The sequence below is a fragment of the Orcinus orca genome, chromosome 7, assembly GCF_937001465.1.
Source record: "Orcinus orca chromosome 7, mOrcOrc1.1, whole genome shotgun sequence".
Taxonomy (NCBI): Eukaryota; Metazoa; Chordata; class Mammalia; order Artiodactyla; family Delphinidae; genus Orcinus; species Orcinus orca.
Window position 1 is genome coordinate 93,710,035 of NC_064565.1, and position 12,289 is coordinate 93,722,323.

At 38.1% G+C, this 12,289-nt stretch overlaps 1 protein-coding gene across 8 annotated transcripts in view; it reads left to right on the top strand.

The window, feature by feature from the left end:
* The window catches only part of UNC80 (unc-80 homolog, NALCN channel complex subunit), a 242,990-nt gene that overhangs the window by 29,461 nt on the left and 201,240 nt on the right, over positions 1-12,289 (top strand). For all 8 annotated transcript variants that reach the window (XM_049712089.1, XM_049712087.1, XM_049712088.1 and 5 more), the window contains exons 8-9: positions 10,002-10,263; positions 11,241-11,375. In XM_049712089.1, the coding sequence (XP_049568046.1) occupies positions 10,002-10,263; positions 11,241-11,375 (397 nt within the window). The remainder of the gene's footprint in view (positions 1-10,001; positions 10,264-11,240; positions 11,376-12,289) is intronic.

The following is a 12,289-nucleotide window of genomic DNA, read 5'->3' on the forward strand; positions in this document are numbered from 1 at the left end:
CAGCACTGAAAAAATAAAATCCTCTTATTCTAGGTATGAACGATAGGCTGAGAGGAGTGGGTTAGTCCATGCTTTTTAAAAAATGAGAAGTGGAGTGGGGTGGGTGGGAGGGAAGAGTGTTGAAGGCCTCTTAGGAAAATGGTAGAAATGAGAATCAAGGTTGTTACTTTCCCTCCAACTGGGCTTGGGGACATAATCAGTCAGGGTCTCAGGAGGAAACAAGTGATAGACTGGTAATTTGAGTAGAGATTAAAAAGGGCTATTTACAAAGGTTTAGATAGGATGTAGCGAAACCACAGGAGCTAGTGCAGTACTCCAGGGAGAGTGCCATCAGGAGGCCCACCAGGAGGCTCCAAGTCTGAGTGGGCAATGGGAGGGAACAGCTGTGGAGAACTGTAGGGAGAGAGTGATTAATACGATCTGTGACCTACCGTGGTCACATCGGTCCTAGGCCACAGTGTGAGCTCTCCTCAGATCTCTGGGAGGGAGGAGTCTTGGGGAGATAATCATTGTCCTTCTTCCTTCCCATCTCCTGTGGGAGCCTCCTGTTGCAGAATTCACCCTGGAGCGAAAGGCATGGGAGCCTTCTATAGAGTCTATACAGACCAGTCTTTCTGGACATGGAGGTAGAGAAGGGTGGAAAGTGGATGGGGTTGGGGAGCAGCAGGGTTGGAGGCAAATAAGAGATATCCTGCCCAAGAGGAGAACCTTAATTCTGAATCTAACCCTCATACTTCTTATGAAAACTCAGCAATTCACAATTCTGAGACTCAGCCTTTTAAATAAAATGATTACATAATGAAAAGTTAGATAATAAAGTATTTTGAAAGAACAGTCTAACACATCACCCAGAGGATGATGAGACATTTGTATAAAACTATATATATAAATAATATAAATTACATATATAAATATTTACATTATACATTTATTATATATTTATTTTATATATAATGGATGTACAGAGTTCTGTATAAATGTGTATCAATATATATGTATATTATATAAAATATAGTGTACATATGGATAGAGTGTCTGTATATATAAATAGTGGATATTTAGTCTATATTGATAAAGTTCAAGATCTTAGTTGGCTAAAATTCTCTAAAGAAACACAGAGAAAAGTACACAACACCCAAGTGGTTAATTTTATGTATTTTCACAGGTGAATACACTAGAGTAATCAGCACCCAGGTGAAATAGAACATTACAAGCACCCCAGCCTGGTAGATCATATAACACCTAATTAACTTTTGTTAAATGAATATACGTACTAGCATTTTTTTGCCTATTCTCCTTTGGCTGACTTTGAGAATGTTCTCTAGGTTTTTACTGTAACAAAATTGCTACAATAAACATTCTTGTGCATGTCTCCTTGTGTACAAGGGTTTCTCTAAGGTGGAATTTCTGGATCATAAGGCAGGGACACTGTAAAATTTACTAGATATCACCAAATTGCACCCGGAAAGGGTTTACCAGCAGTGTATGAGTGTTCCCATGTATTTGCACCCTCCGCATTTCTTACTGTCTTCAGGCTTCTATACTCTCACAGATCTGATGGGTGTGAGGTGATATCTCATTGTGGTCTAAGTCTACATTTCCCTGATTATTCATGAAGTAGAGTATCTCTTTATGTTTATTGTCTCTTTAGGTTTTCTTTCTGGTGAAATTTCCTTCCATACCCTTTGCTCCATTTGAACTATTTGTCTTTTTCTTACTGATTTATAAGCATTCTTTATTAATGAGAAGAATAATCCTTTGTAGGCTAAATACATTTCAATTATCTTTTATATTTTGTAGACTTTTCACTTTGTTTATGTTTTTTAATAGAAGTTTTACATTTGAAATAGTCAAATTTATCAATACTCTCTTAAAATAGTTGGGGATGGTATCTTCTTTAAGAATCCTTTCATATTGGTTATAAATATTTTCTCCATAGTTTTCTTCTGTTTTGCCTTTGCTATGTCTCCAGTTCATCTAAAGTTGGCTTTTTCTGATACATGGTGGTATGAAATAGGGATTTGGTTTCTCCACATGAATGACTCATTTTTTCCCTCAGCATTTCTTAAACAGTTATTTTCCTGCAGATTTGTAACTTTATTGAGTATCAGTATCAGTATCCACATATGTGAATGTATGATTTTGGGGCTCTCCATTCTGTTGCATCTCCTTATTTGCCTGACTCTACCCATATTCTACAGTCTTATCATTATAGCTCTTTTCTCATTATTGACTTTAATAAATTAATAATAAATTTTATAAAAGGTTTTGTGCATCTATTAAGAAAATCATGGGACATGTTCTCCTATAATCTTTTTAGGTAGTAAATTAATAGATTTTCTAATAATAAATCATCCTTAAATTCCTGGGGAAAACCCAATTTGTGCATTGCTGGATGTAGTTTGTTAATATTTTATTATTTTTACATTGTGCTCATAAATGAGTGTGGCTTTTGGTTTTCCTTTCCTGTTCTGTTCTTGTCTGGTTTCAGTAGCAAATTTATAATAGCCTCATGAAAAGAATGTTCCCTCATTTTTCTGTCTTTGGAACACTTTGTATAAAACTAGAAATACCTGTTTCCTTAATATTTAAGGAAATTTGGCTGTAAACCTTCTGGGCTTGATATATTTTTAAAATAAACTTTATTTACCACAGTTCAATTTTTAAAGGTGGTGGGTCTATTTAGGTTTTAATTTCTTCTTGAATCAGTTTGGTTGGATAAATATGTGTTCATCTAGGTATTCAAACTTTTAATTCCATTGTTCACAGTGTTTTCCCTCATTTCTGAAACCGTCACCATATCTAGTTATGTCTGCTTTTTCAGTGATAGTATTTTGATCATACTTTTTACTACATTTCTTGATTAATTTGTATTAGTTTTATCAAAGAAATAACATTTGTTTTTGTTAATCCTATCTATCTTTGTTTAATATTTCATTAGTATATGCTCCTATTTTATCTTTTTTTATTCTGTACTATTTGGGGGTTTATTTACTTTTTTTTTTAACCTATTGAAGTAGATGCTTACTTCATTGTTTTTCACTTCATTATGTTTCCTTTATCCTGCTATAAGCATGTAGATCTCTAAATGTTCCTCTCATTCCACTTTATCTGTATCTCACACGTTTTCATATGTGGAATCATTATCATTCCATGTAATATTTTAAAAATTCTACTTGTAACTTTTTATTTGACCCATGAGTTATTTCAAAGTGTATTTCTAAATTTGCTAACTGATGAGAGCTTTTCTTTTTGCTATTAGTTTCTACTGGAATTCAACTATGGTTAGAGTACTAGATTTATGTGAGATGTTGAGTTTTCAGTTTCTTTTGAGACTTCATTTGTATACACTGCGAGGTACAAGAAAATAATGCTGAGTGTGTTATTCAGATCTCCTATATTCTTACTAATCTTTGTATGCTTGATCTACTATTTGCTAGAAAATATGTGTTAAAATACTACTACTATTATTTGTCTATTTTCCCCTTACAAGTCTCTCAGGTTTTGCTTTAAGCATTTGGTAGCATTCTTGTTAGGTATGTACAATACATGTTTAGAATTAGCATAGCTTCCTAAGTTTTTCTTTTAACATTATGGTGACAATCTTTATATCTAATAATACTTTTACCTCAAAGTTTATTTTTTATTATTGCTACACAAACTTCCTTTTAGTTATATTTGCATATCTATACCCATTCTCTCCCTTCCTAAATTTCTGTGCCCTCAACTTTTAGGATTTTCTTTTGTAATTAGCATGTGACTAAACCTTGTTTTTTAAATCCAATGTGAACATTTTTGTCTTCTAGCCCATGAATGTATTCAGTATTTATTTTGATAACTGCCATTTGGATTTATATTTTCCATTTTATTTTATTTTGTGCTTTTTATATACTTTTTTTTTTTTTTTTTTTTTTTTTGCGGTACGCGGGCCTCTTACTGTTGTGGCCTCTCCCATTGCGGAGCACAGGCTCCGGACGCGCAGGCTCAGTGGCCATGGCTCACGGGCCCAGCCGCTCCACAGCATGTGGGATCTTCCTGGACCGGGGCACGAACCCGTGTCCCCTGCATCGGCAGGCGTACTCTCAACCACTGCACCACAGGAAAGCCCCTATACTCTGCTTTTTATGTTTCTTTTTTCTCTTCTGCTCTGCCTGTTAACTGATTGAGTTTTCTCTAATCTCCTTTTTTCTTCTATTGGAAGGAGATTTTCTATTATATGGCTACCATTGAAAGTATAACATGGATATTTATCTATCGAAAGTCAGAATTAAATAAAATCCCAGTGTTTCAGCTCTGCCTTGTTATATATTGTTATATACACTTGTGAAAACATCACCAAAATCAAGATAATGAACATACCCCTCACCCTTTAAGGTTTCTTTGTGCCTTTTATAATTTTTCCCCTTCTGCACCCCACTCTTTCCTCGTTCATAGGCAGCCAGTGATCTGCTTTCTGTCACTATGGATTAGTTTGCAGTTTTCCAGAATTTCATATAAGTGAACACATACTCTTTTTACTCAGTGTAATTATTGAATATATTAATAGTTCTCTTCCTTTTATTGCTGAGTAATATTCTGTCAAATGGATATACCACAGTTTGCTTATCCACTCACCTGTTGATGTGCATTTGTGTTGTTTTAAGTTTGGGGCAATTCCATTCTTATAAAGTCCTTCTCCACTCCAAGATTATAAAAACAAATAGCCACTTTTTTTCTGGTATCATTATAGTTTTATATTTTTGCCTTTAAATCTTAATCTATCTTGATTGTATTTGGTGATAAAATATGCTAATTAAGAAAGGTTAAATTAAGTTTTTTTCTGAGGAGTAAGTCAATTATGCCAATATTATTGACTAGTATATTCTTGGAACTAATTTGATTCATGACCTTTTTTATATACTAAATTCTTGTAAATATTTGAATCTTTTGTAGCTCCATATTTTATACCACTGAACTTTTGTTTAAACTCTTGGCTAAATATTATTGTTGTAAAGCACAGACTAATATCTGGCAATTTATACTCTTTATACTTCCTGTTAAACCTTTCTGGATTACTCCCAAACTTTTTTTCATCCATCCAGTTAAGTTTCAGAACAGTCTTATTGATTTATCAAAGATAAATCCCTTTAGAATTTTGGTTAGAATTAGTGATATTGTGATTTATAAAAAGAAATAGATGATATTTGGTCTTTGTCCTTGTTTCTGGTACAACGATCCTACAACCCTTAGAGTCTCCTAAGTGACAAGAGGAGCAAAGGTGTCTTTTGTTATGTTAGTGAGGTGACTTTTGGACAGCATCTAAGGTTAAGAGCTGGCTGCCAGGAGAACTAATCATGTGATTAGAGGGTTGGAAATTTTAGCCTCACCCCTGACCTCCGAAAAGGGGAGACAGACTGGAGGTTGAATTAGTCGCCAATGGCCAGTGATTTAATCAATCACTGCCTATGTAATGAAGCCTCCATAAAAACCCAAAAGAGAGGGTTCAGAGAGCTTCCAGGCTGGTGAACACATGGAAGTGCTGGGACAGTGGCGAGCCTGGAGAAGGCATGAAAGCTCCGTGCCCTTTCCCCATACCTTGCCTTATGCATCTCTTCTGTCTGGCTGTTCTTGAGTTATATCCTTTTATAATAAACTGATAATCTAGTGAGTACATGAGTTTCCTGAATGCTGTTAGCCTCTCTAGTGAATTAATTAAACCCAAGGAGGGGACCATGGGAACATCTGATTCGTAGCCAGTCATTCAGAAGTACAGGTAACAACCTGGACTTGCAGCTGGAAGCTGAAGTCCTGGGGCAGGGGTTGTGGGGACCCCCAATCTATAACTAGTAGGTCAGAAGCGCTGGTAACAACCTGGACTTGTGACTGGTGTCTGAAGTGGAGTGGGAGCAGTCTTGTAGCACTGAACCCTTAACGTGTAGAATCTGACATTGTCTCCAGGTAGGAGGTGTCAGAATTGAATTATATTGTAGGACATCCAGTCGGCATCCAAAGAATTGTTGGTGATGGGGAAACACTCCCTTCCTACTTCCACACATTGAAACTGGGTACAGAACACAAAAGAGAATTACATTAAACTTACGGATTCCACCTATAAAGAGTGGAAATCTTTATAGAATTGAGTATTTATTCTAATGATTATAGTTTGTCTTTTCGTTTATTAAGATTTTTTAAAATGTTCTATAGTACTGTCTATAGTGGTTTCTAAGTGTTGCCAGCTTCTTGTATTGCCATTCTCTTTTAGCTTGTGGGTTGATTTTCTAGGCTAACTTCTTTAGTGCCTGTGCAATCTTTCCTAATATATCCTGATACTGATTATTTTTTTCAGTGGTTTGTAAACCATAATATAGGACAATGATCAAATCTTATGTTGAGTGTTAAATATTCCCTACATAAACTGATACCAGTTGATGTTAAATTGATCTTTCTTCCCCTTACTTTTTGGAGTGGATGTTTATCTTCAGTTTGTTAGGTCAAATATTATTTAAATTTGAATGTATTAATAAGTTATGTACGTGGGCTTCTCATTGCAGTGGCTTCTCTTGTCGCGAACATGGGCTCTAGGTGCGCAGGCTTGAGCAGTTGCAGCATGTGGGCTCAGTAGTTGTGGCACGTGGGCCCTAGAGCATGCAAGCTTCAGTAGTTGTGGCATGCAGGCTCAGTAGTTGTGGCGTATAGGCTTAGTGGCTCCGTGGCATGTGGGATCTTCCCGAACCAGGGATCAAAGCCGTTTCCCCTGAATTTTCAGGCAGATTCTTAACCACTGTGCCACCAGGGAAATCCTGAAAAGGCCTTTCTTATTTACATTTTCAAACTGTTTATTGCTTGTATGTACAAAAGCCATTGATTTCATCATCTTTGTTTTGAATCCTTTTCTGAAGTTTATCAGTTTATTCAAATAAATGAAGACAGACAATAAGCATGTAAACAAAATAAATATAATTTCAAGTCATGCCACGTGCTATGAAGAAAATTAGAACAAGATGAAGAGATGAATAGTGGGAGAGTGAAGCCATTTCCCATAATGGTTAGGAAAGACCTCTCTGAAAAGATGACATTAGAACAGAACCCAGATAAAGCTTAGATCATAAGGATAGAAATTTCCACATAGAGAAAAGCTCTGAAGCAGGCAAAAGCTTGATGTATTCAGGGGTAGTAAGAAGGTCAGTGTGAGTGGAGCACAACTACCAGATGTATCCAGATGGGTCCAATCAGGAAGGAGAAACCACACAGTAATTTGAACAGGGCAAGTTTAATATAGTGAATTATTAAGTATAACAGAGGATTGGGGTATTGGGGTAATGAGAGACCAGCTAGTAAGAAGTAAAGAGAATTCTAAAGCATATAGAAATAGCAGATATAATGGAGCAGTCACCAACTCTGAAGCTCAGACACAGCACCCAAGGAAGAAGCCCCTCCAGGACTGAGATCCAGACCTTGTTGGAGAGGACAGAGTCACACCTCACTGAATGGCAGAGAAGTCAGCGTGGTGCTGTATCAGGGGAACATGCTGGAAATCTGCCCTCTGGAACATGTCAGAAATCCACTCTCTAGGGTGCTAGGGAAAGCTGTTCATGGGGGGGGGGGCTCTTAGTAGAGGCACTTTGCTACAGAACTTCCTGAAACGGGATGTGCCAGGGGAGCTGTTGACCACTGGGTGCTGCTAGCCACTGATCACGGAGGAGCTGGGCACAGGAAGAGCTGTGAGTGCGGCAGGAGCCTGGTGCTAGAAAAATCACCCAGGCTGCAGACCCTGCACACTGGGGAAGCCATGTGCACTGCAGGAGCTCAGCACTGGATACACACAGACGCGACGGGAGCCTGGTACTGGAGAAGCTGCACACAGTGCAGGGATGTGCCAAGCAAATCCATCAGAACCAGGAAGCAAAATTCTTTCCTCTTGCAATACCTCTTCCATTCCCTCTACTGACAACGCTTAACATCATGCCAGCTGTCAACAGAAAAATATTTAAAGGACTCGAATCCATTTTCACAGAGCAAGCAGAAAAGATGAATTTGGAGTTAAGAGGGAAAAATAAATAACTGGCATACCAGTGCAAGCATGATAATGAGCTTAGAGTGATAGACACAGCCAGATTATGCAGGCCATGTTGGCCACTGTAAACAGCTTGCATTTCATTTTAAGATCTTTATTTAAAAATCTATTGGAGGGGTTTGAGCAGAGGAGTGGAGAAACGAGAAGAAGCAATAAGACTAGGAGGAAGTAATTGCAGTAAAGCCTAATGGGACATGTTGGGGTCTGTGGAGAAAGGTGGTTGGAAGGAGAATCTATGGGACTTCCTGATGGATTAAAAGTTGCCATGCTGTTGATGTCCAAAGCGTATTCTAGCTCCCTGTAAAAGGGATAAACTCTAACATTCCATACATAGGAACTGATACGAAGAAACACTTTCTACAACCAGTTTACTGCCCACTTGGTTAAATAATTAGTATCGTAGCAACTTAAGTGGTTGAATTGTAACTTATACTCAGTTTGCTACTTCCATTAAAATATTCAAGAATATTAGACTACAAGATATCATCAACGGTCACAACCATCGTGTACATAGACAGTCACCCCTCCACATGCCAGACAATGCTAATGAGAGTAGAGAGGAGAAAGGGCATCACGTGCTTTGGTAAGGGAGTAGAAAGGCTATGAAAATGATTCACAGGGCACCAGACCTCGTCGGGGTTTGTATATCTGAACTTTTTACTGCACGCACAGTAAGAAATATATTTTACTCATGACTCACGGCAAGTATGTAAAGTGAAAAAGTATCACCAACCATACAAATCCTTACTCCATTTGTTGCATTTTGATAGTTTTTATTCTAGTTAACATTTTAATAATAGTCATATCCTTTTGAATTAATTTCCTGAACCAGTAATGAGTCATAACCTCCAATTCAAAAAATATGTGCCTAGTAAATTAAGGAGAACCTTTCCTTCTCACTCTCAGTGGCTGCATTTTTCTTTCTTTCTTTTTCTTTTCCTGAAGCTCTTCACGTGGGGGTGGCACCATTTGCTAGTTGATAGCAGGGTATAAAAGTTTCTCTTTTGCATCATTTAATTCAGGAAGAAATTATGCTGGGGGTTAATTTCAGATTTTAGATTTAAGATTCCATCTTTGGATTCCAGAAGTTCTAAGTTTATAATTTGTCATGTATTGTCTATCATTCTCACCAGACCATACGTTCCTCAAGGTGAGGAAGTTGAACTTACCTTCATATCCCCTAAGATACCTGAGATGCTGAGCAATTGCTTAAAACTAAGTTGAACATTAAATAATGAATATATCGTATGTGTAAACTGAATAATAGAATTCCAGAATTCTGAGATTTTTTTAAAAATTAGTTTTGCTGTCTTATATGGATATGACTTTAGAATTTTCAGAATGATTTCATTTTCCTCAGAGTATAACTTCTGTTCGTTTAGTACTTTGCAGTTTGCTTGGCTCCTTTACATAATATTATCAAACTGAAATTAAAATATCCCAGTGAAGTACACAAATATTATGTCCATTTCTATCAAGGTACAAGTCAACCTGATAGCTTAGCATAAAAGAAACATCATGATCTGAACCTCATCTGTTTTTATAGACTCTCATCAGTGCCCACCACCCAAATTACTCACCAACTATACCAACTGCATGATTCTCCCCCACCGACTTAAAACTCTTGATTTGTTAAAAACTCCATGCCTTCGTAGGCATTGTTCCCTCTGACTGAAATGCTGATCCACTCTCCTGACCCATCCTCAACTTTGCTTGTATAATTGCTACCTATCCTTCAAAACTCTCTCAAATGTCTCTACTTCTAGGTAGTATCTAGCAAAAGCAAAATGAGTGAGACCAGTTAGGAGGACAGTAGAGTAAATCAGACAAGAGATAAGTGAATGAATAAATGACCAAATGAGAAAAGCAGAGCTATAAGCTACATTGTGCCTCCCCTTGGAATGTATGACTGCCAGGATAATCACGTTCTTTCTGCCATTGGGAACAGGGTCTCTCTCGTGATTCCTCCATGCCAAAGGTCCCGCTATGCCACCTACTTTGACGTTGCTGTTCTTCGCTGCCTACTCCAGCCCCATTGGTCTGAGGAGGGCACTCAGTGGTCTCTGATGTACTATCTACAAAGGCTGAGACACATGTTGGAAGAGAAGCCACAAAAGCCCACAGAGCCGGATATTCCTCTCCTGCCCAGACCCAGAAGTAGCTCCATGGTGGCGGCAGCTCCCTCACTAGTGAACACACACAAAACCCAAGTAAGAGAAACTTGGTCCATTATCATTTGAACCAACAACTTCAGCCATAACAGATTCTTTGTTTCTTCTGTGCATCCAGCTCTTATTTATCCCAGTGCTGACTGTTGGATTGGTGGGTTACTCTGATGCTATTTTCCATCTTTTACTGCTGGACCCTTTTGCCGTTCTTTAGCATTTAATTGACCATTCAAAGAGGTGCTATCTAAATGCCTCTTACACCCAGTCATCTAGAGTAAGCCTCTGTTGATCCAGGATAATGGAAAATGGATCCTCTGGTTAATCAAAGTGCTAGTCAATTGAGAGTTTTCACATATAAGTGTCAATTGATGATATTATAAAATGCATGACACTAGCACTTTACTGAACGTGATTTAACCTCCTTTTGCATAGCTCAACATTTTCCAGTGCCTCAATGTCGTCATTAGCAATTTCATTTTTTGATATATAGCCTCGCTCTTTATTATAGATGTTTGGAGGAGTAAACTGAATGTGTACTGATGACATCCCCCTGAAAATCACTTTTTGATAAATGGAAGTCCTAATACCAGCTTGAATGCTTGTTCTTTTCATCCTTTTCATCAATACCACATATTGAATATGTAGAGAAAAGTACGATTCACTGTGTGTTCCAGTCGTCTGGGCTTACTGAATGTGATCTGGCTGCGTCTAAAAGACGTCTGCGTATTCTGAAAATAAACAGGAGCAATATCAGAATGAAAAGGAAATATGCTCTGTTTTAGTAATAGATGATTCTGCCCAAAGTGAATATCTCCTCTGGTGAATCATTAAATGTAAAAATACTTTTCTTTTTTTTAATAGAAAGAGAAAAAGAGATACCTGTCCCCTCCTTATTTTCTTAGCTTTCCTAAATCTGGAACTTCGTAGTCTCACTGTTGAAACTCCAAACAGAAGTTACAATTAATATGAAATATATCTCTAAGTCCTTGATCATTAATCTACCTTTATTGTCTACTAAGGATCTCACCATGAAGTGTAATGAAGAGGAAAAATCTCTCAGCTCTGAGGCTTTTTCCAGAGTTTCATTGACCAACCTACGTAGGTCTGCAGTCCCGGATCTTTCTTCAGACCTTGGCATGAACATTTTTAAGAAGGTGAGTAGAACCATTTATGTTCTTTGCATTTTGGTAATTAAAAAAAATACACAGTGGGGCATGAGGTGCTTCTGATCATGCTGCAGAGTTGGGTGGGATGGGGAAGGACTTCAGAACGGAGGTCCACTCCCAATTATAGCACTGGCTGGCAGCATGACCTTGGGCAGCATGACCTTGGGCAAGTCCCTCCTGTGCATGAGTACTTCCCATTCTACATGTCATGTGGGGTTGTTACAGAATTCAATCCTGATGATGTGTGTAAAGTGCTTTTAGTCGTGTGGTTGTGGACATGGTTGTAGTAGCAGTAAAGGTAACTTACATTTGCATGGCTCATTCTCATTTTACCTAGCACTTTATATAAATAATTCTCATTTAATCCAATGAGATTTTTTTTTCCTAAGGTCTGTTTTGTTGTTTTCTTTTTAATTTATTTATTATTTATTTATTTATTTTTGGCTGTGTTGGGTCTTTGTTGCTGCACGTGGGCTTTCTCTAGTTGTGGTGAGCGGGGGCTACTCTTCGTTGCGGTGCGCAGGCTTCTCATTGTGGTGGCTTCTCTTGTTGTGGAGCACGGGCTCTAGGCACACGGGCTTCAGTAGTTGTGGCACACAGGCTCAGTAGTTGTGGCTCACGGGCTCTAGAGTGCAGTAGAGCCTCAGTAGTTGAGGCGCACGGGCTTAGTTGCTCCGCAGCCTGTGGGATCTTCCCGGACCAGGGCTCGAACCCGTGTCCCCTGCATTGGCAGGCGGATTCTTAAGCACTGTACCACCAGGGAAGTCCTCCAATGAGATTTTTATTCTCCACAATTTACACCTAAGAAACTGGGTCTTACTGCAGTTCTTAAAGTGTTGGGATCATCATGGAACATTTATTCTTGAAATCATCTCTGTTTTAAAGGCAACGGACAAACCAAG